Source organism: Pseudorasbora parva, chromosome 21 (assembly GCF_024679245.1).
Source record: "Pseudorasbora parva isolate DD20220531a chromosome 21, ASM2467924v1, whole genome shotgun sequence".
Classification (NCBI taxonomy): Eukaryota; Metazoa; Chordata; class Actinopteri; order Cypriniformes; family Gobionidae; genus Pseudorasbora; species Pseudorasbora parva.
The window spans coordinates 10,842,533-10,865,938 of record NC_090192.1 but is presented as its reverse complement, the minus strand read 5'-3'; the positions used below and the strand labels follow the sequence as shown (position 1 = coordinate 10,865,938).

The 23,406-nt window shown below is 38.0% G+C and overlaps 2 protein-coding genes across 2 annotated transcripts in view; one reads left to right on the top strand and one right to left on the bottom strand.

Annotated features, from left to right (window-relative positions):
* The window catches only part of ppp1r9bb (protein phosphatase 1, regulatory subunit 9Bb), a 40,465-nt gene extending 38,566 nt beyond the window's left edge, over positions 1-1,899 (bottom strand). The window contains exon 1 of the mRNA XM_067430308.1: positions 74-1,899. Coding sequence (XP_067286409.1) covers positions 74-1,483 — 1,410 coding nt within the window. The 5' untranslated portion in view covers positions 1,484-1,899. The remainder of the gene's footprint in view (positions 1-73) is intronic.
* Positions 1,900-5,365: 3,466 nt separating this feature from the next.
* Positions 5,366-23,406, top strand: part of heatr1 (HEAT repeat containing 1) — a 51,851-nt gene continuing 33,810 nt past the window's right edge. The window contains exons 1-16 of the mRNA XM_067430305.1: positions 5,366-5,470; positions 7,894-8,035; positions 10,317-10,533; positions 10,753-10,894; positions 11,004-11,105; positions 11,193-11,339; positions 13,470-13,681; positions 14,960-15,090; positions 15,997-16,087; positions 16,364-16,468; positions 16,560-16,677; positions 18,925-19,032; positions 19,169-19,264; positions 19,364-19,446; positions 20,517-20,728; positions 21,042-21,163. Of these exons, the coding sequence (XP_067286406.1) occupies positions 7,894-8,035; positions 10,317-10,533; positions 10,753-10,894; positions 11,004-11,105; positions 11,193-11,339; positions 13,470-13,681; positions 14,960-15,090; positions 15,997-16,087; positions 16,364-16,468; positions 16,560-16,677; positions 18,925-19,032; positions 19,169-19,264; positions 19,364-19,446; positions 20,517-20,728; positions 21,042-21,163 (2,028 nt within the window). The 5' untranslated portion in view covers positions 5,366-5,470. The remainder of the gene's footprint in view (positions 5,471-7,893; positions 8,036-10,316; positions 10,534-10,752; positions 10,895-11,003; positions 11,106-11,192; positions 11,340-13,469; positions 13,682-14,959; positions 15,091-15,996; positions 16,088-16,363; positions 16,469-16,559; positions 16,678-18,924; positions 19,033-19,168; positions 19,265-19,363; positions 19,447-20,516; positions 20,729-21,041; positions 21,164-23,406) is intronic.

Here is a 23,406-nt window from a genome sequence, read left to right as displayed (position 1 = left end):
TGAGTTTTATACATGTGAGTAAATGATGACAGAATTTTAATTTGTGGTGAAATATTCCTTTGTATAAACTCACCTTAATGGGCGAAATGCTGAATTTAATTTTACGGCTTGGGGGTGGATCCTCCTCCGTAGGTAATCCAGGAATCTCAGAGCAGCTTGACTCTGGCTCATATACGTCATCTTCATCCTCCTCATCCTCAAGCTGGCTACCACCAGAATCTTCTCCTACTGCGCTGTAGGCACTGATATCCACCAAATCAGCAGTAGAGTAATCCTCCTTCAGAGTACCATCATCATCCTCCTTCTTACTGACCCCTACTGATGGACGAGCATGTCCATCTTCACCTTTCCTTCCAGTGCTGGTGATGCCAGACTCCATGTCTCTCTCAAGAGCCTCTCCGTTGGAAGTAACTCCCCCATTTCCCAAACTATGGACATCAGCAGAAATAAGAGTACCTTTTGCCTCTGTGGAATTGGCCTGTCCTTGCTTACACTTATCTAGAGTCTTAGAATCATTGGCACTAGATTCATCCTTTTCCCCTGTCTTTTTTTCTTCCAATGACTCCTTATCCAAAGATGAGAGACTGTCCTGAAGATCAGATGCTCCGTTAAGGCTGCTAAACCTCCCATCTTGTTCCTCCTGATGCTGGTTAATCCCATCCTCCTTGTTTGCCCCCGAAGGTAAGGCGCGTACCCGTTTGGTGATGATTTTGGAGTTGAGCGCACCGACCCGGCCGGTGACCCCGCGCAGAGGCAGAGGCAGCGGGGGCGTGTTGGACAGCCGGTGCAGGTTGTTCCGCAGCTCAGCGGCCCGCTCGAACACGGCGCTGAGCTGGCTGACGGTGGGCGACACGGCCTCGACGGCCCCGCCGATCGCGTCCAGGCTATCCAACGACTCCGTGCTGCCGTTAAAGCGCGCGACCACGTCCAAACGCGACGCATCTTGAAAGCCCGCGGCGCGTTCTTTCTTCAGTAATACGCGATTAGAAGCCGCCTGCTTCTCCTGGTGCTGCTGCTGCTCAAAGATCTTCCTCGTCTCCTGCAGCTTGGAGTATCTGGGCGACGCGTCCGTTTTGCTATCGAAGCGGTTGACGCGCTCAGAGACGCTGGATCCCAGTTTGAGCAGCGCGCTATGATCCACGTTCTCGTTCAAACTGCCAGCTCGCGGTAGCGTGAGACGCACCGCTTTGCCGTCGCCGTCGCCGTTGCCGTTCGCCTTTTGAGGTTCTTCAGCCTCAGTGGGTGAGGATGCGCCCATCTGCATGAACATGTTCTTGATGCGGTGCACGTTCGACCCGTATGTGCGACCACGGCTGGTGAGCTTCGGCTTGCCATCCTGAGCGTCGCCATTATTTAAGATATCGTTCGCCGGCTTCAGCGCTTGAATACCCGCCGCCTCGTACGCGTTGCGGTGAGGAGAGGCGCTGCGGAGAGCGGTGGTGCTCGCTGGCTTGGAGGAGGATGAGGATTCGGTCTTCATCATGGTCTTTTAGGCTTCTCCGAGGCGATGCGATAACAGCATCTCTGAGTCGTTGGCCCTGACGTTTTTGTCAGGACAAAACTGTCGCTGATGAAGAATAATTTGCCCTGGAATATGATGACAAGAACAGTGAATCAATGCCCATGAATGAGTGTAGAGTGTCCGTCAGCGGCATGGCACAACCGCACCATCTTCCCGCCTGCGAGAGAAAAAAACGCTGATTAATGTGTAAATCACACATGCATCCTTGAAAGACTAAAGGAGAAACTAGAACAGCGATGCGCCCTGGATTTTCACGACAGATTGTGCATTTATAATCCGGATCGTTTTGATCTCTTGATTTAGTCAGCTGCAGATTTCTGCCTTTCCCACTGGTGCTGCAGCAGCGCAGCAGAGATACAGGGTCATAGAGCGCGTCTCATTTCACACTCTCTCAGCTCAGATTTTTAAAGGGTTACACATATACCTCCCCATACCCCTAATAGGGCTCCATAAATTATATCACTGAGACCCAACAATCAGTTTTTGGTTGTCAATTTTAGTGTTTAGTGCGTAATATACAAAATAGGCCTACACATTTTTATAAATAAGTAAATATATACATACACTCACATAAAGGATCATTAGGAACAACTGTTCAATTTCTCATTAATGCAATTATCTAATCAACCAATCACATGGCAGTTGCTTCACTGCATTTAGGGGTGTGGTCCTGGTCAAGACAATCTCCTGAACTCCAAAATGAATGTCAGAATGGGAAAGAAAGTTGATTTAAGCAATTTTGAGCGTGGCATGGCTGTCGGTGCCAGATGGGCCAGTCTGAGTATTTCACAATCTGCTCAGTTACTGGGATTTTCACACACAACCATTTCTAGGGTTTACAAAGAATGGTGTGAAAAGGGAAAAACATCCAGTATGCGGCAGGCCTGTGGGTGTAAATGCCTTGTTGATGCTAGAGGTCAGAGGAGAATGGGCCGACAGATTCAAGCTGATAGAGGAGCAACTTTGACTGAAATAACCACTCGTTATAACCGAGGTATGCAGCAAAGCATCTGTGAAGCCACAACACGCACAACCTTGAGGCGGATGGGCTACAACAGCAGAGGACCCCACCGGGTACCACTCATCTCCACTACAAATAGGAAAAAGAGGCTACAATTTACACAAGCTCACCAAAACTGGAAAAATGTTGTCTTGTCTGATGAGTCTCGATTTCTGTTGAGTCATTCAGATGGTACAGTCAGAATTTGGCGTAAACACAATGAGAACATGGATCAATCATGCCTTGTTACCACTGTGCAGGCTGCTGGTGGTGGTGTAATGATGTGGGGGATGTTTTCTTGGCACACTTTAGGCCCCTTAGTGCCAATTGGGCATCGTTTAAATGCCACGGCCTACCTGAGCATTGTTTCTAACCATGTCCACCCCTTTATGACCACCATGTACTCGTCATCTGATGGCTACTTCCAGCAGGATAATGCACCATGTCATAAAGCTTGATTAATTTCAAATTGGTTTCTTGAACATGACAATGAGTTCACTGTACTAAAATGGTCCCCACAGTCACCAGATCTCAACCCAATAGAGCATCTTTGGGATGTGGTGGAACGGGAGCTTCGTGCCCTGGATGTGCATCCCACAAATCTCCATCAACTGCAAGATGCTATCCTATCAATATGGGAATTAAGGCAGTTCTGAAGGCGAAAGGGGGTCAAACACAGTATTAGTATGGTGTTCCTAATAATCCTTTAGGCGAGTGTGTATATGTATATGTACTGTACACACATATATACACACACACAGTACAGGCCAAAAGTTTGAACACATTACTGTAGCCTATAGTTTTTGAAAGAAGTTTCTTCTGCTCATCAAGCCTGCATTTATTTGATCAAAAATACAGATTTTTTTTTAATTTTTGTGATATATTATTACAATTTAAAATAATTGGTTTTCAAAGTATTATCTTTTAAATTATCATTTATTTCTGTGATGCAAAGCTGAATTTTCAGGATCATTCCTCCAGTCTTCAGTGTCACATGATCCTTCAGAAATCATTCTAATATGAGGATTCATTTTCAAAGTTGGAAACAGTTCTGGTGCTTAATATTTTTTCATAACCTGTGACACTTTTTTATAATACTTTGATGAATAAAAAAAATAAAAAAGAAGCAAATTTTTTACAAATAAAAATCTTTTGTAACAACAATATACACTACTGGTCAGTAATTTGGGGTCAGTCATTTTTTTCTTTCTTTTTTTGAAATAAATCAATAAATTTATTCAGCAAGGATGTGTTAAACTGATAAAAATTGATAGTAAAGGAGATTTATATTATTTGAATATATTTTTATTTTGAATAAATGCAGTTCTTTTGAACCCTTTATTCATCAAATATATTAGGCAGCAGAACTGTTTCCAACACTCATAATAAATCAGAATATTAAAATGATTTCTGAAGGATCATGTGACACTGAAGACTGGAGTAACGATCCTGAAAATTCAGCTTTGCATCTCATAAATAAATGATCATTTAAAATATAATAAATTGACCAAATATTTTAAATTGTAATAATATTTCACAATACTAAAAAAAAAAAAAATCTGTATTTTTGATCAAATAAATGCAGGCTTGATGAGCAGAAGGAACTTCTTTCAAAAACATTACAAATAGTAATGTGTCCAAATTTTTGGCTTGAACTGTATATAAATATATATATATATATATATATATATATATATATATATATATATATATATATATATATATATATATATATATATATATATATATATATATATAAACTAAAATAACAAAGGTTTCTCTTTTTTGTAGGTAAAAAAAAACTTGTTATTGTTGTTGTATATGTTGATAGATTAAAACACAATGGCCTGGTTTCACAGACAGGGTTTAGATTAAGCCAGGATTAGGCCTTAGTTAGAACATTTAAGTCTTTTTTATAAACATGACTTTGAGAAACACATTACTAATGAGCATCTTGAGACAAAACAATGGCAGTGACTAGTTGCTCTAGTTACTGTGTATCTCCACTACAGCTATAAACATATTTTTATATTAGGTATTGACTGATAAGCAACATATTTACCACATTTTATGATATTGATGTATTATGTTGTTATTTTAAAGATGACAGTTTAAATTGCTGGGAGGTTATTTTGATCAGATTGTCATAATAGTAAAATATGTTTAAATTTGACTATTTTATATGTATTTTTCTCTGGATCTTTATATAAAAAAATGGATGGTGAAGGTGTTCGTGTGAAAAATACAGTACAATACAGAAAACTTCTTGGTTTTCTGTCCACACATATTTTGCCTGACAGCACAAACGACACATCTGTAAAATATAGTAGGCATATGGAAAGTATAAGAAGGGAAGTCAAATAAGGAACAAGTCATAAATAGACTAAGGATTTGGACATTGCAAGCTAAACAAAACTCTTCATGCTATAGGAAGACATCTTGACTGCCAGGAGGAGGTCTGCTTCCTTACAAACAAATATCTTCCTTTGTCTTCAGTAGAACATAATTTATACAGGTTTGGAACAACTTGAGGATGAGTAAATAATGACAGAATTTCATTGTTGGGTGAACTATCCCTTTAAATTTACCATGCAAGAAGTGTACAAGAAAAGAATCAGCTGCTGGAAACATGTTGTAGTATAGTAGAAAGTGAAAATAATGACGAAGGACGGAAGTATTTGTTTAATAATTTGCTAAGGAGGACTGGACAGTAAGGACCAATTAAATCAATAAATATTTCTTTTTAAAATTAAAAAGAAACAGCAGGTGGCAGTAATGCGACATTATGAATGCCAACTGCCGAAAAACACTAAAGAAACCATCCTGTGCACAAGGTGGCAGTATAACAACATCTACTGATTCATCTGCCACCGAAAAACAAAACGGAGAAGAAAATTACACTAGCTGGATCTCACACGTGGAAACTGCCGTGATAACTGCAACCAAAGGTATGAGAATATATTTAACACATAGACTGGATCAAAACATTTGGTCTTTTATGCGAATAACTTTTCGATGTGTCATTTAGCCTACCTTATACCCTGAGTGTGTGCAAAGAAGGTGTATTAGTAACGTTAGCCCAAAAGAGTTGTCATAACATAATTTTTAACGTTAAACATCTTCGTCTGTGTTTTGTTGTTGTAGTATTAAGGTATTAAAACATTAAGTTATGTTTTGTGGTTCGCCACATCATGTAATAATCTCACGAAGTCTGTCAATGTCTGTTGTCCAAGTCAAGATATGGGGAAATATTTTCAGATCTGATTATTCAATTGTATTACAGACAGTAATGTAAATACAGTGATAATCGAAATGAAAAGGTAACTAAAATGAAACATTGGATACGTTTCAGTTTGATTATCATAAAATATACCACTATACAAAACTTTTAATGTAAAATATAATGTTTTATTTTTGAGGAGAAATATGGCCTATGGAATATACAGCATTGAGATTCAGCTACTGCAGAATGCTTTGTGTAAAACAGAAGTTTATATATATATATATATATATATATATATATATATATATATATATATATAAAACATTAACTTGCAGAACACAAAAGTGAAAAACCATAAACCAGAGGAAAGAGGCAGGGGTTCAGGGATGGGCAAACATAACATTACATCACAATTGAATTAAAAGAAATAGAGGAGATATATATATATATTGCAAGATTGTCATGAGTTAACTTGCGATTAATCGCAATTTAATCAAAGATTTTTATATGTTGTAAATGTATCTTAAATTAAGTTTTTAATACTGTGATCAACATGGGTATATGGACAAATATGCATGCTTTATGCATATGTGTGTTTATTATTAGTGAAACCATATTATTCAATAATAATCAGTAATACAGCATGAAGACTAGATATGTATCAAAGGTCATAAATGTTTATCAAAGAACTTGTTCATGTCTCTTAAGCCTAAGATTAAAAATACAGAATAAGCAGTGATTTCTCTAATTTTAAGAATATAAATAAAGGTAGTATTACTGGCAGTGTAGTTCAGAACAGGGCACAGTTTGAATGAAAAACTGGTAATGTAAAAGCTGTCATGTGGACCTGGGAGCGCACCAGAACCACACCATACCTGGAGGAGGTCAATATTCCACGAGTGGGAATATTGTCCACGAGTGTGGCCCCTATAAGAGATGCGCGCCACATCTATAAAGTAATCATTCCATCACAATTCACAAGCAAATCACTCAAGTTACTGTATAGGCTAGTATTATACACAGATTTTACACAACATTCAAATATTATTTTAAAATCAACTTTTATATTTATTATTATTTTAAATTATTATTGCCTCTGTTTGCTTGCCCCTGGTTCAGTAATGAACTCTTGTAATAAAGTAGCAGTGGCTGGGACAGACCTCAAGATGCAATCTAATCCTGTTTACATGAAATAAGCCTGCTCCCGAGCAGGTTTAAGCTAACAGACCTGTTGCTATGACAGCAAGTCCAGGATGAGCTTCGAAGAACCAAACATCCGAGATCAAGCCAAATCGTCAACAATCAAATCCAGCTAACTGAGTTAGCAACGTACGAAGAACGGGCCCCTGGTGTCTAATATGGATAAACAGAAAATATGGTAGCTTATAGGCAATAACTGCACTTTTGCTTTAGAATATTAATGTTAACCATTTTCTTTCCCTATTAATGTTTGCTGCTGCATCCTTTACGTCTGGCTTATCTCGATTTCTCCAGCCATGGATCAAACAGAAAATGCGCACTGTGTTAACGCGCGTTAATAAATTGAATGACATTAAAGCTACACTATGTGATACTTTCCCCCATCTAGCGGTGAAAAGGTATATGACCATCCAGTGAATAATCGTTTCTGTTCCTCTTAATTCTGATTTCCTTTGAACTCCTACGGTGGCCGATTTAGTCCAAGATTAACATGGCAATCCCCCTCTTCACATTCAACACGGTGCCATTGAGTGTTAAAACGCGAAAGGCGAAGCTTGAATTTACAGATATGTTCCTCTTTGGCTAATGTACTTTCAAGATGGAGGGGCAACATGGTGACATAGTAAATATAAAATAATGAGCACATATATTTTTGAAAGAACTATATACATATATATATACACACACAAAATAACAATAATTAAAAGAGGAAATATCAATTAAACATCACACAAACATAACAATCCTCTCAACAAAACATAAAATACTAATATTATATAAAATTATACAAAAACACCAAAAACATTCAAAGTTTTCCTAGCCTTTTTGTTGCAGGAGGTAGATAAGGATTTAATATAGATCTTAACATCTTGCAAAGTGGGGGTAACTATTGTAGTTTGACATTTGTGGGTAAAAATATTAAGTTCTTTTATTATCATATGTCTCTAGATGTCATCATTGGCACATCAGTTGAAGCGGCTGGCTTTGCCGCAGAATGACTCGAATCTGCTCACCCGGAGAGAGGTGGTCTCTGTGCTCTTTGACCCTAAAGATGCTGCGACCATGGACCGCTGCACCTTCTATGCACTGGGTGAGTTGCTTGTCCTACCAGAACTTTTTCTTGACTTGACTGTATCCAAACTGTTGCACTTTGTTATCTAGTATGCACATACTGTGAAAATAAAAAAAATACCATATTGAGCTGCTCATGGTTTAGGGATATTGTGCAGTCATCATTTCACAATGAAATTGTTAATTGATTAGCTTTTACACAGATTTATTGTAATCACAGTAGCACTTTATTTTACAGTCCTATTCTGCTTGTACATACTATGCGCTTAATATAGTAATTAAAATAAATGTGTAATAACTAGGTACTAACCATGAAACTACCTCTAAACCTAACCGTAATGCATGTAGTTACCTTGTGTAAGTACACTTATTGTAAGTAAGTGTTAATTTCATGAATTAATTGACAAACCTTTTTTTCCTTGACTAAGACGAGATGACACAAACGATAAACGATGCTATGTGACTATAACTTAACCAGAATCACTCTTTTGGGGGGAAAAGCCTGCAGTTTCAAACATTTACAACCCCCAATCAGATCTTTTCTGTTAAATTCCAGTGTTTTACTTAAACTATGCAATCTGGCAACCATGTGCACACAAGCTCTCTTGAGCAGATGGAATTTCACTATGTAACATTTTTAGAGAAGTTTCTTATTTTTGGTTAAATGTCTACCCATGCGTATGGGTAGACATACTCTTGATTTGTGCAATCGATTAATTGATTAATCGCATCCAAAGTTTGTGTTTGCATAATATATGTGTGTACTGTGTATAATTATGTATGTATGTATAAATACACACACATGCATGTGTATTTATTTAAGAAATATTTGTGTGTATGTTTTGTTTGTATGTGTGTGTATATATATATATATATATATATATATATATATATATATATATATATATATATATATATATATATATATATATATATATATATATATATATATATATATATATGGGTGGGTGGGTGGGTAGGTAGGTAGGTAGGTATTAGGGCTGTCCTCGACTAAGGATTTAGACAATCGAATCAGAATTGTCGAATCTCTCTATGGTCGACTGATAGTCGAATGATCTGTGTGTGTGTGAATGGGTTGGGAGGGGCACGACACAGTCAGCAGAAGGGTAAAACTATTTTTATTTTCCTTTACACACTGCAACAACTTTTAATAAAGCGACCAAAACTGCCTGCCAACTTACAGACGAACTGACTATGGCTTTCTTATTTAGGTTTAAATAGCCTAAAAGGTAATGTGGTGGATAAACATTAATAAACCATTTTCTCATGTTAAAGCCGCGATCGAAATACAGAACATCACACAAATATATAAAAGAACATTTTGATAAATAAACCTAAAAAAATACCTGCCTAGAGAGGAAAAGAACACTTTGAGGGCGTTTACAAGCACGTTCTGAAGCCAATTGTGCCTAAAGCGGGTGAAGACGTACGCGAAGCTCAGCCCAGCGCGCCTCAGGATCTCACTCACACCACCACCTGACGCGCACATTATAATAATAATAATAATAGATTTTATTTATAATGCACTTTTCATTCCGAAGAATCTCAAAGATACACGCGAGCTCAATTTTGAATTGACTGACAGATGAGCTGCACAAAAGCGGTCTGTGGTGCGTCAGGATTTTAAACAACTTCCTGAGTGGCCGCGGACAGGCGCTGAATGCTGCCGCCGTTGTGTGTACACTCAGTGAACGTGTTCTAATCTTAAAGGTGTGGTGCGAAGCTCAGCGCCCTTAAAGGGGTCGCACACCGATGCTCAGCTCAGCGCAGCGACACGTCTTTAAAATATTGAGCACCCCCATATTGCCAAAATGGTATGATCCTCGTTTCATAACACCCGCGCAGATTCGACTGTGAGAAAAATTTCTTAATTATATACATGCATTTCTGTGTATTTATTTATATATATATATATATATATATATATATATATATATATATATATATATATATATATGTATGCAGCTGTTGCAGCATGACGAAAATGTGACTACATTTTCATTGACACAAACTAGACTAAAATGCTTATATATTTAGTCAACTAAAACTTGTCTTGACTAAACAAAAACAGGACACAGTTGACTAAATATGATAACTAAAAGCAAATTTAACACAGGACTAAGACTGTGACTAAATATAAAAAAACTAGCTGACGAAATTAACAACTGTAAGTACACATACTCTAAGTGTAACATAAAGTGCAACCTAATCACTCACCTGTATATAATTATTGCATCAAGCAATGTCTAATTTCTGCTGTTATTGATCATTCTGAATAGGCTGCACAGGACTTGAGGAGCTGATTGGTATTGATCCAGCATTCAGTGAATTTCAGGAGACTCTGTTTAGTCAAGCCTCTCTGACTTTAGAGCGCAGCATTCAGTCCAAAGAAGTCAACAAGAAACTGGACAAGAGCATCTCACTCTTTCTTACTCGACTATCACCTTACTTTCTGCTCAAGCCTGCTTTGAAATGCATGGAATGGCTAATACACAGGTAACCTTCAGTAGATTTGCAATTGTCACACTTCTGTTGTTTGAGTCTCACTTTTTGATTGAACAGTTTGCAGTCTATTGTTTTACAGACAGCAAACATGCGCTGTTTTAGGGATTTTCTTGATTTAAAGTGTTTGTAATGTATTGCATATTAAACTTTGTCCTATCCTTGCTGAACATGCAGAGACTGCTGAATGTAAATCATTTAACTTGATTTCAGGTTCCACATTCATCTCTACAACCAGGACAGCCTGATTGCTTGTGTTTTACCATATCATGAGACTAAAGTGTTTGTACGAGTGATCCAGCTTTTAAAGATAGAGGATCCAACCCACAAATGGCACTGGCTCCATGGAATTCAGGTAAACTATATAATTCTTTCATATAATTGACAGTTATTAAGTCTGTATAAAGAAAGATGTTTACATGTGTTACTGTCTCTCTTCTAACGGCCCTGTGCATTATCTATAGAAACCTGGTGTTCCCCTGGCCAGAGGAACTCTTCTCACACACTGCTATAAGGATTTAGGCTTCATGGATTTCATTTGTTCTATGGTCACAAATTCAGTAAAGGTAAAAAAGCTGGGCTGGGTGCTATGCGGGTTAAAGTCTGCCAATCCAGTAATGCTGCACTGGTTAATGCTTTATATCATATTGTAGGCATACTCTGGATTACTCCGGGATGGGCACTGTCCGCAGCTGCGTGTCATTTTCTCTTTTTATGCATCCACCATCGTTTCTGCACTTGATGCAGTAGAGAAGATAACTAACTCTGTCATTGCCAAACTGCTTCCATTTGTGCAACTGGTAAGACAAAAATTCAATAACATAATGCAAATGTGGTATTGTGTGTGTGTGTGTGTGTGTGTGTGTGTGTGTGTGTGTGTGTGTGTGTGTGTGTGTGTGTGTGTGTGTGTGTGTGTGTGTGTGTGTGTGTGTGTGTGTGTGTGTGTGTGTGTGTGTGTGTGTGTGTGTGTGTGTGTGATAAATGCTGTATATGACCCAGGACCACAAAACCCATCATAAGTTGCACCGGTATATTTGTGGGAATAGCCTTTCATTTATTGAAAGGATCAAAATTATCGATTTTTCTTTTATGCCAGAAGTCATTAGGGTATTAAGTAAAGATCATATCAATGAAGATATTTTGTACTGTAAATATATTATTAAAAAAAATATTTGTGGTAATATGCATTGCTAAGGACTTAATTTGACAACAAAAGGCAATTTTATTTATATATAATTTATTATATATATATATATTTTTTTTGCCCCCTCTGATTCCAGATTTTCAAATAGTCGTGTATCGGCAAAATATTGTCCTATTCTAAAAATGTACCCTTATAACTAGTTTTGTGGTCCAGGGTCACATGTATGTATTTCATGAGTTCACACTTAGACTACTACCAGGTCCTGATTAGGAGACATGAAGTACATGAAGCTTTGTGCCATGATGCTTATATTAGAAACGAATTAGAAAAGGTTTATCCCACCGCTCTTAAAATGAATGAAATTTGTATCGATCGGACTTTTAAACCAATTGAAATAAAGTGCTCGATGTAAATGCACCTGTTTCTTTTAAAGTAAAATTTATTTATTTTTCATTTTGTTCTGCAGACGAAAAGCACAAAACGGTAATCTGTATAAATACAGAATAGGCAAAATTTAAAATAATATTTACAAGCTTTTTTTATTTGATCTACAATCTAATATAATTTGTCTAACAAATAGTTTTTGAAAATTTCTCGTTTTAAGTAGCCTGCATAAAAAATATTGTCTTAAACAGAATTGGGCAGTCAGATTGCAGTTCTCATCACACAATACTAATTGGTATATTGCCAGATTCCATTAATATTAATATTGTAGTGTTGATGTGCATTGTTAACATAGTCAATAACCCAGTAACACTTTACAATAAGGTTTCATTAGTTAACATAAACTTATAAATAACCGCACTTCTACAGTATTTATTTTCTAATGCATTATAAATAATAAATCATGAATCAAAAGTTGTTTGTTAAAGGGTGGGTGAAATGCTGTTTCATGCATACTGAGCTTTTTACACTGTTAAAGACTTGGATTCCCATCCTAAACATAGAAAAAGTTTCAAAAACTAATGTTGGACGTTTGATGGAGTATTTCTGTGTTAAAAAATACTCCTTTCATTTTTTCTCACAAGTTTCGGAGAGTTTTTTTCGAGTATGGCTCGGCTTGACGTTAATAGAACGGAAGGTCCTTGTACGGGCCGTACGGGCTCTTCTCCCGGTAGGGTGCGTGACTAGAGCGAGAGAGGAAATGCACGCCCATAAACACTCTTTCAAGGTGCAGATCCAGTCATCCGCGAACGCTTCTGACGCGCCCGATGGTCGCGCCGCGCTCCACTTTATTCCTATGAGTGACGTTAAGCGACTTCAACAATAAATATAATAAAACTAAAGACTTTTCGGAGATATGAAGGATGCAATACTACTCTATAGGTACTCAAGATTGACATGAGATTGGCTGAAACTGAGTGTTTCACCCCCCCTTTAACATTAGTTAATGCACTGTGAAATAACATGAACAAACAATAACAGCTGGATTTTTATTAACGAACATTAATGAAGATTAACAAATACTGTAACAAATGTATTGCTCATGGTTAGTTAATAAAACATTAACTAATGTTAACAAATGAAACCTTATTGTAAAGTGTTAACCTGATCCCAGTGTTAAAATCAAGCGGTGGGTGGCAATGTATTACCCACATGATAACAATTGTATTGAATTGCTTGATTGTAATTGGGTAATATATTGCTCAGCCACATTTTAAAGGTAAAAAACACCAAATGAAATGGTCAAAAATAAATGTTCGATAGGAATGCTGTTGATCCAAGACAAAGAAAGGACAATGCAACTAAACCTAAATAATTTTCTGCTTTTTCCCTACATGACCAGGGGCTGAAATCTAACTTTTTAGACTACACTGCTGCCACTTACATGATCGTGTGTCAGATGGCAGTGAAAGTAGTAATGGAGGCTCATCTGGTGGACACTTTGACCGTGCAGTTGTCCAAGTCTCTAGGTCGAATGCCACAGCTGACCAGAGAGGGTTTGAGCTGCATTATCATCCTCTTGCAGAACCAGAAAGAAGGTGTTGTTGGTCCAAAGTAAGTTTTAGTAATTTGTAGGGGTGTAACGATACACTCATGTCACGATTCGATATGTATCTCGATATTTTAAGCCAAAATAAAGAGGGTTTTTTTTATGTTGTACTTTATTATTATCTATTATTATTTGTGTTTTATTATTAGGACCCACGAATATTCCCACATTGCATTATTATACATTATATTCAACATTATGTATAGTTGTTGTATGATTCTATGTAATAAGATTATTAATATAATAATGTCACTGAAACTCTAAACTTTTAATTTTTTTCCCTCACGCATTATTCACGCTCTCAATGCAGGCAGCATCTCTCCCCATGCCTGCTATACCCTGCCTATCCCACTATCAATGCAGTATTTAAGAATGAATCATCTGAAATGCTTTGAATAATCATACTACTAAAACTAAATGTTATCTGGTGATTTAAATGATGTTTGCGCTTTCACTAAGGAGTGTCGCTTTAAATTGTTTGTGCGGAGCGCCGCTTTAAATTTTCTCTCACTGAAGAGCGCCGTTCCGGCAGCACGTGCACTTCAGATGATCAATGCCATCCTTCACAGCTCTAATCGCAAGAAATCTCGTCAGAATGACCGCTCTCAAACTGTAAACGTTTAGTTCATACAAGAATTTTAATTTTGCATTTACTCCCTCTCATGTTGTTTTCGCACGTCACGCAATCATTTGAACTTCCGTTTTTACTACAGTATGTGCATCATGTTAAATAAATTCATCACATAAAGCCATTGTGTCTCTTCAGAAGACTTGAAGACCAAAGAAGATTTTGGATTAGACACTCGATTAGTTATTTTTCCATGCCTTTATGACATTCTTTGCATCTTTTAAGTTTGAGAGGAATGGACTTTAAAAATGGAGGGATGTAAATCCCTCAGGTTTCGTAAAGAATATCTTAATTTGTGTTTGGAATTTAAATTTAAAAAAACGACATGATGGTGAGTACTTGATGACAGAGTTTACATTTGTGGTAGCCTACATTTGTTAATTTGTATTTGGGTGAATTATACTTTATAAATAGGCCTACTACAGCAAGGTGAGCTTTGGATAAAACAACTGTATATCACAAATCATATGGTTTCCATAAACGATACATATTTTTATATTGATATATTGTTTAACGATATATCGTTACACCCCTAGTAATTTATACTATACTTAGTCTTTGAATGGTAGTTGCAAAAGACATGCCCCCAAAGGTCTAATCTCAATTATCTGCATCTAAAAAAAATACTTTATTATTTTGTGTTTTTTCCCATTAGGGCATTTGGGCACCTGTGTTCTACCCCTACCCTGATGTCCACTCTTCAGAATATAGCTACAGTCCATGACGTCAGTCCCTTACTGCGTTACCTGCTGCCCCATCTCATACACTCTGTGATGACGGAGGATGGTTGGTTTCTGTCTGTGCTTTGTGTGAACTTGGTCAAAATTTAAATAAATCAAATAAAATCCAAATGAATAAATAAATATAGTCATTGATCAGGCATAAAATATTGACAGGTGAAGCGAATAGCACTGATTATCTCTTCTTCGTGGCACCTGTTAGTTGGTGGGATATATTAGGCAGCAAGTGGTTTGCAGTGGTCCAATCTATCAAAAGTGGTCAAAGGAAGGAACTGGTGAACCAGCAACAGTACCTTAAAGGCTGCAACATACTCTGCAAGAACAGAGAAAAGAGTTCTTGCTCCCTGGGCTGCAGAAACAAAATGACTTCATTTTGTTTTCCCAGCACTGGTTCCAGAGTTCTCGCAGCTTGTTCTGACACGTCGCCTGAGCAGAACTTTTTTTCTTGCGGGTGTCTGAGAACTATTGTGTAATTGGTCAGACATTTAATGTGGGCGTGGCTAATGTAGAGAAACGCAGATGATCGGCACCTGCTTTTCTCGTGAAGTATGGAATGTATTGGCCAGAACGTTCTTTGTTCTTGTTCTTGCCACCTTGAGAAAACAAACACATTTCTTTGTTCTTGCAGAGTATGTTCTAAGCTTTAGCCCCATAAAAAATGCTGAAAATCTACAGATTGGTTCTGACTTTTGGCAACTAGTGTCAATGCGTCCAGACTTATCCAGTCTTATCCAGTCAAAAAAGGCCACAAGTTATGTAGTGTGTCCTAACCTTTATTGTAGGTTTCATTAATGTCAAGTAGTCATAATAAAAATTGCATGTCCAAACTTTTGATTGGTAGTTTCAAGGAACTAATACCTAATAATACCTGGTTCATACCTTATACCTGGTAATCATAGTAAAATCGCTGTTATCACATATATTATTTACTTTATTAATTTTTTTCCTATAGATGAGCTGCAGATGTCACAAAATCCTGGACTATTGGAATCACTGTTTCAGAATATTCAGCTGTCCAATAACTTGGAGAACACTGCAGCTAAGTAAGTGAAACTTTCAATCAATCAATCAATCAACTTTATTTATATAGCGCTTTTACAATGACGATTGTTTCAAAGCAGCTTCACGGTGTTAAACAGGACAATATTGCAACTAAATTTCATTTGGCTAGTTTGATTTGGCTAGTTTAAAAATTAAATATGACCTAATTAATACATTTACTCTGGACATCTCTTTACTTTCTTTACTCTGGACATTATCCATTTATTATGGTCTGATTTATTAAATCTTAATTCTTCTTAACTTGTTTCTTTGTACAGGCTGCTTCTTGAGGAGTACGTTTCCTGCGGTAGTGAGCTTCCCTCGGATAGGATTTCAGCTCTTAATCTGAGAATTCAATCTACTGTACGACTGTTTGAATCCAGGTATGTTTTTAGTCACTTCTACACATTTTGTGATTATTCTAATTAAATCATAAGGAGTGTTTATCATATTTTGGAGTGTTTTTACTCATAGGTATCCATGTGCACTTGATGTGGTACTGGAAAAACATGTCAAAAATGTGTCATCTGACGATGAAAAAAGCCTGCTTCACCAATTCGTCTCTCTTACCATGAGCTGTGGAAAATATCAGGTAAGCAACCAGGCTGTTTTTTTTTTTGCATCCAGTCTTTATTTTGGAGGTAACACATAATTTGTGATTGTGCGTTCATCTGATCAGCTACCTTTGACAACAATCAATTATACAAAAAAATGCTTTTTTGTATGCAATTCGGATCCGTTGAAATCTGCTCTCAAATTTTCAATCAGTTTTTAGAAATCACAGAGTATAAAATTAATCAGTTATGCCAAAATAGTTGTATTAAAAGGAACTTAGGGTGTACTCACACTAGGCACGGTTGCCATGAACCGGACCCGAGTACGATTGTTCCCACTCCCCCGCTGGCCTGCACTCACATAGGAGGGTTTCAGCATTCGTGCCGGAGCACGCTTACGTCATTATGGTGCGACGGTTTCGGGTTTCAGCATTCGTGTCGGAGCACGCTTACGTCATTATGGTGCGACGGTTTCGGGTTTCAGCATTCGTGTCGGAGCACGCTTACGTCATTATGGTGCGACGGTTTCGGGATAAACAGGAAGAGCGGCGCTCTCTGAACACAATGGAGTCCATCGCTCTGTTTTCTTTGTGGATAATTTTGTGTCGTTTGGTCCATGGTGGTCCACAGCTCTCTCACAGCCTGTTGTTAAACAGATGTGTCGCCTTAGTGGCGCGGAAATGTTCACGTAATTGTGCTGCTCGTATTATGAGGTTTGCAAGGTACCAGCTGAAGTGCAGCAAGGACTTTGCAGTTTTGATTACGGACTCCAGCATGGTTAGCGCTCACACTGCATGTGAACCGCGCCCGAGTCCAACTGATCCGTGCTCTGGCCCACCTCTTCCAAGCGGGCCAGGGCCGGCTAATCGAGCCGAGCCCGGGCACGGTTCGGAGCACTCACACTAGTCAAACGAACAGCGCTTTGGTAGTCAAACGCACTCGGGCACGGTTCAAACTGGCTAGTGTGAGTACACCCTTATAATGCAAAATTCACTTTTATAAGGTGTGTCCACAGTGTGTAAACAACCACCCTGTAGTGGTATAAAATCCACCCAATACTTTTTTTTTTAAATCCCCCAAAATCTTTAGCAATGTCTCATAACTTGCTGTTTCATATTTCCCCCAATTCTTACGTAAGATTAGGGAAGCCCTGCCCATGACTGTTGATGATCGGCCCTTTTAGTATAGACACAGCCCAGAGTGAGAAGCACAGACCTGCATTTCTGTGTACTCGCTGTGTCCGCTAGCTAGAGAATTGCGACGTCTGTTACAAATTTCTGTTGTTGGGTACACCAACAAACACGCGAGTCTCCATTGACACCATGTTATTTATTTGCGTAAATCCTTTTACTCTTGACTACTTCATCTACGAGGGTCAGTACACCGCTAGATTTGCAAAAAAGTTGTTTCTGAAGGATGGGTCAATACCAGCATGGCACGAAGCGTGCCTCTCATTCATATCCAGAAGTAAGGATGGCACTTCTTATTTTGCGAATGTTTGCTAATTTCCTTTCTGAATGAGCTTTTTTAGAATGCTGTATGGCCAATAAGACTAAAGTTACCATAGTCTCTGAGCTATGAGCTATGTTGTTAGTTGTCTCCTGAAAACACTTACCGTCTGCATAATTCATAAACGCACATTTAATGTGCATTTTGTAGTCAGTTGAGAGGCTTTTTTTACATTCCCACACAAGAACCTATACAACAATTTATAGTCTAGCATGACAGTACATGCTAGTCAATGAGTTAAAATCAATGTAACCCCACAACAACCAACGTTAAATAAATTTGTCCACTAACCATTCAGAAATATCCAGGTGCAAACTAAAAGTTGTAACCTCTTACTGAGTCTCTCCATTTGTGTCCGGCACTGTAAAAAACGTGTAAGGCTGGACTCCAAAAAATGGTTATTTCTGAATGTTTGTCTGAGTGAGATTTGCCTGTTTTGTTGTTGACTGAGTATCCAAAGCTTGTGTAAAGGATCCACCCTCTTCTGGAAGGGAGGAATGGAGCAGCAGCTCATTTGCATTTAAAGAGACAAACACAACGTGTTTTGTCTTACACCCAAATAGAGGCAAATCTGACAAGCTATAATAAATGATCCAGGGGGTATTTTGAGCTGAAACTTCCCAGACACATTCTGGGGACACCAGGGATTTATATTACATGTTGTAAAAAGGGCCATATGTTACCTTTTAATGCTGTTTTAACAATAGTGGCATTAATCATTTAAGTAAACCTATATTAAAACCAAAAGAAGACTTTAAAATGTTGTTTATTTGCAGGTCCTGCCAGAGTCAGACACCTCTCTGATGCTCAGCCTGAATCATCCACTACCCTCTGTGAGGAACATGGCTGTAGACTACCTGAAGAAGATCCTCTCCTCAGAACATGTGGGTATCTTGTTTTCACTTGTAGCTTACCATTTTCACCATGTTTTTCTCATATCATCCCATTGAACATCCAAGACAGACACATTAATTAAAGAAATTATGAGATGCTTTTTGTCTGTGTCTCTTTATGGTGCAGAATGGCTTTGATGAGGGATTTTTGAAAGATGCATTGCTGGAGAGAGTAAAGGATGATGCGTCAGAGATTGTGCTGTCTGCCCTTAAAGCATTGCAAGTAAGATGAGCACGTAATGAAAGATGTCAACGTAAACTTCCGATTCGTATTATTTTTGGACAATCTAAATTTTAATTGTCTATTATGTTTGCTTGACAGCTTCATTTGGGACTTATGGATCCAGAAGAAGCTGTTTCCAGTTTGATTTCACTTCTTCATCGCATCAAACCGTCTGCAGATTGGTTAGTTAACAGTTTGTTTTTTAACCTTCTGTAACTCTGGAATTATACAATTGTATGAACAAATATCAAGTTGGACATGTCTGCATTGCGATGGATCAAAGAAACTATTCATTTCTGCACCCCTAGTTCCTAGCCATGCCTATCTAGAAAATTGCAACTTTTCATTTTCCATCGGTTTTAGTACACAATGAAACTAAAGAAGAGTCAAGTTTTAAATAGGAAACTTATCAAAAGTCTTTGTTAATTTTTGAGCGACATGCTAATGGTCTAATTAGATTCAATGATATATGCGAAGCTATGCTAAAAGTTCTACCGCCTGATCCAGTGATCAGTAGCCTAGAAATCTAGACGCACCCTAGCAGCAAATCTAATCTGACGCGAGTGGCGTCTAGCAACTCTCAATACACTTCTGAGATGTAAAAACCAAACTCTGGTCGGGCCAATCACATCGTGTATAGAGTCGATGGGCGGGGCTTAACATAATGACGGCAGAGTTGCCCTTGCGTGCTACTAGTAAACACAGAAGCTGGCGAACGGCGGTCTTTCGAATCAGCTTTGACTGTGACTGGAAGACTTAGTTAAGCTTTTCTCTGAGAAAAGAACGGCACTGAAGTCATTCTTAAAAAGGGAAGATGTGTTCAGAGTTTTGCCGACTGGATGAGGCGAAAGTTTACTCTATCTCAGCTTCACGTTGCTCTGGTTGGTTGTAGCCACTATCCTATCGCGTGCAGAGGGAGTTTGAAAGACAACCGTTTATCCAGCCACTCGGATTGAGCTGTCAATGGTGAGTTTCCAGACCAAACATCTTGATGTGGGTCTGGCTTGTCAGGCTAGGAGATCGGCTGAATGGATTCAAAAACAGTAAAACTGAAATGTTTAACTCTAGGGGAGTTGGAAAATGAGCCTAAAAAAGTGGAGTGTTCCTTTAAAAAGGTCGACAGGCTTTGAGGCATGTGTCAAAATAATGGCATTTTAAAAATATTTCATCAATATCATAATGTGGTTTCCACACTAAGAAAGATACTCTAGTTTGGCTTTAGTCAGGCTTTATCTGTTCTTGTTTTCTTCAGGTGTCCAGTGCTAAAAGAGGCTGTGCGAGTTCTCGATGACCCACGTATTATTGAGGGCAACACAGAGCTTGAGACACAGATTATTTGGGAGCTCCTGCCCTTCCTGGTGTTGACCAGTGCTGTGCCCAAGAGTTTGGAGCTGCAGATGGCATCCGCTGTTGCTGAAACCACTCTACTCTCCAAGCATCCTCTAACTCGGGGATGGGCCAAAGGTACATTTTACAGGCGCAAAAAAAAAAAAAGGCCACCTGCTTTTTTTTGAAAGGCCACCTGCTTTGCTCTGGCATGGTATTTTCTGGAAATTACTCAGAAGGAAAGTTAAATAGCTATAACCTTACATTCACAAGGTCAAGGGTTAACTTCCATAATCTGACTACAAAAATGTTCAGCAAGAAATGTTTTATTATTGGTTAATATTATTTATACCTGCCCACATTGGCTTTGTATTGGAGACAGAGAGATTTATTACTTTTTGATGAAATCAATATTCATTAACTACTTCGTCTGCTTTATCTTTATTCATAGTCCTGAAGGATGTTCTGGCGAAAACCTCTCCGTCAGATGTGCTGGAGGTGGCCAACCAAATGCTCACAACAACTCTGATCAAGAACTTGGCAAACATGGATCATGCCACCAAGCGAAACACTGTAAGTGTCAAACTTCCTGTGCAAGCTTACAGTGATAATGTACCCACAAATGAACATTCTCTCATTATTTACTCAACTTCATTTCATTCCAAAACTGTATGAGCTTGTTTCTTTAACCCTTTAATGTCTATGATCACATAGGTGTCTAGACTGGTCTCTGGAGTGTATGATCACACTGAAGTGATTAGAACGTTCAGTGCATCACGTGATCAACTGCACAATTCAAATGTGCTTTCTCGCATTGGCTTTATCTGTAGCCAGACTGACACACTCAGTGCTTGTCATTAGTGTTGTCACGATACCAAAATTATGACTTCGATACGATATCAGACTAAAATATCGATATATCGATACTAAATCGATACCACAGTAAAATAAATAAATACATAAATAAATAAGATAAGATGCTTAATATGACAACAGAACTTGTTATTATTCATTATTTTTTACTAAAAATTCATGTGGCCAGCATGTTCCTAAGGGTTGGCCATCGTTTTGATTTGAACAATTATTGATCAATTGATCAATTACTATTAAAATTATCTCACAAATTTTTGCTATCTCAATGTATTTTTTACAATGGGGTAATTATGTTGCATTAGCTTACACACAGCACAAGAAAGCTTGATTTCGAATGGTAAATTGAATTTAAAAACACGAGTAAACAGTAATAAAATAAGAACAAATAAACAGATTACAAACAATAGCACAAATAAATGCAATAGAATAGAAGATACAAATTAAACAGACTGCTTTATTTTTCAGGTAAGTCTAACATTCAGATAAGAAACTGAATTAAAAAAAATGCATAGTAATTACATTTAAAACAACATTGGATAATGTTCTTTGTAAAAAATTCAATAGCGTACAGATGAAACTATTAAAGTTACACAAGTTGATCAGTCAAGAGCAGTTAATCGTTTGTCTTTTTGTAGTTTGAATAGCAAATGACTGCGGTCCCTTTAAGACTAACAGACGCATGGATCCTAAACACTGTTCCTGTTACTCGTTCTTCCTGAACTGTTTGCGACTGTGTTTACGTTAATACTCTTCCAGATGTGCACTGATAATTCTTTGAGTGTATTTGACCAATAATAAGCTGGAAAAGGAAGCAAATGTTTGCACTTGTATCATGTCAGAGGCGGCTTTATTAGGGTAGGCTATGTGTGTGTGCGCTTCAGATGTGGAGCACGAAATCTGCGGGGATTAGTAGAATTAATTTATGTGCAATCCCGCGCGAAATTCAGACCGATCACTCACTAACACTAACACACTGTCATGAGGAAAAAGTCCAGCAGAACGCGCGTTCGCCGTGCTCAGAGGTTAACCGGGCTGGGTGAGAATATGCCGGTGTGTGTGTCAACTCGCTTTCGGTCGGAGAGGAGAGCGCAGCTGATATCGATACTGTAAAAACTGAGAATCGTATCGTTTCAGATATTCCAGTATCGATATATATCGAAATATCGATATTTTTGACAACACTACTTGTCATATATAACCAACTATTCAGTGTCTTCAACCACATAATGTTTATTTTAAGTTTCAGACATTTAAATGCACACAAGTACTACTAGCAAAACAGTACATTTGTTAGTCTATTGTGATGTCTATGGAAGTGACTAACACCAGCCTTTCAAATATAAAGTGAGTTTTATTCATATCAGATACACATTGTGCAGGTAACTATAACATTTCCTCTATTTCTCTCCCACTTAACCGGTCACGTACTTTCATGTATTTCGATAGAAGTGGATGGATTTACGTGTGGCAAATCCGACAGATCCGATTCTCTTTTTGCGGTGGGCAGATTTATACTTTTGCGTCGGCCCTGCGCTGGCGATTTTCATTTATAATTCTGTGTCGTTGCAATTTTACACATGCATCGGGAGCATGATAGCCCTCTGAAGGAGGAGTTCTGGCAAATCCACCTCAGCACTTGCGGTCTGCGTAGAATTGACGCATTGTTACATTTTTAGAGTGGTGCACGTCAGACTATGCGCGCCACACACAGGCTGAGACGGCGTACACTCGACGCAGAAGTATATATTGGGCTTAACATGGCAGCGCCCATTGCGCATTATAGATCAGCTAACATGATTATCATAAATTATGTTTTTAAGTGACAAAACACATTCGCTTACACGTTGAGAATTAGAATATCAGGTATCAAGTTTGTGAATATTTTGCAGATAATAGGAAAAACGAAATAAAGACGATATATCTGTCATATAGCACTATTGTGG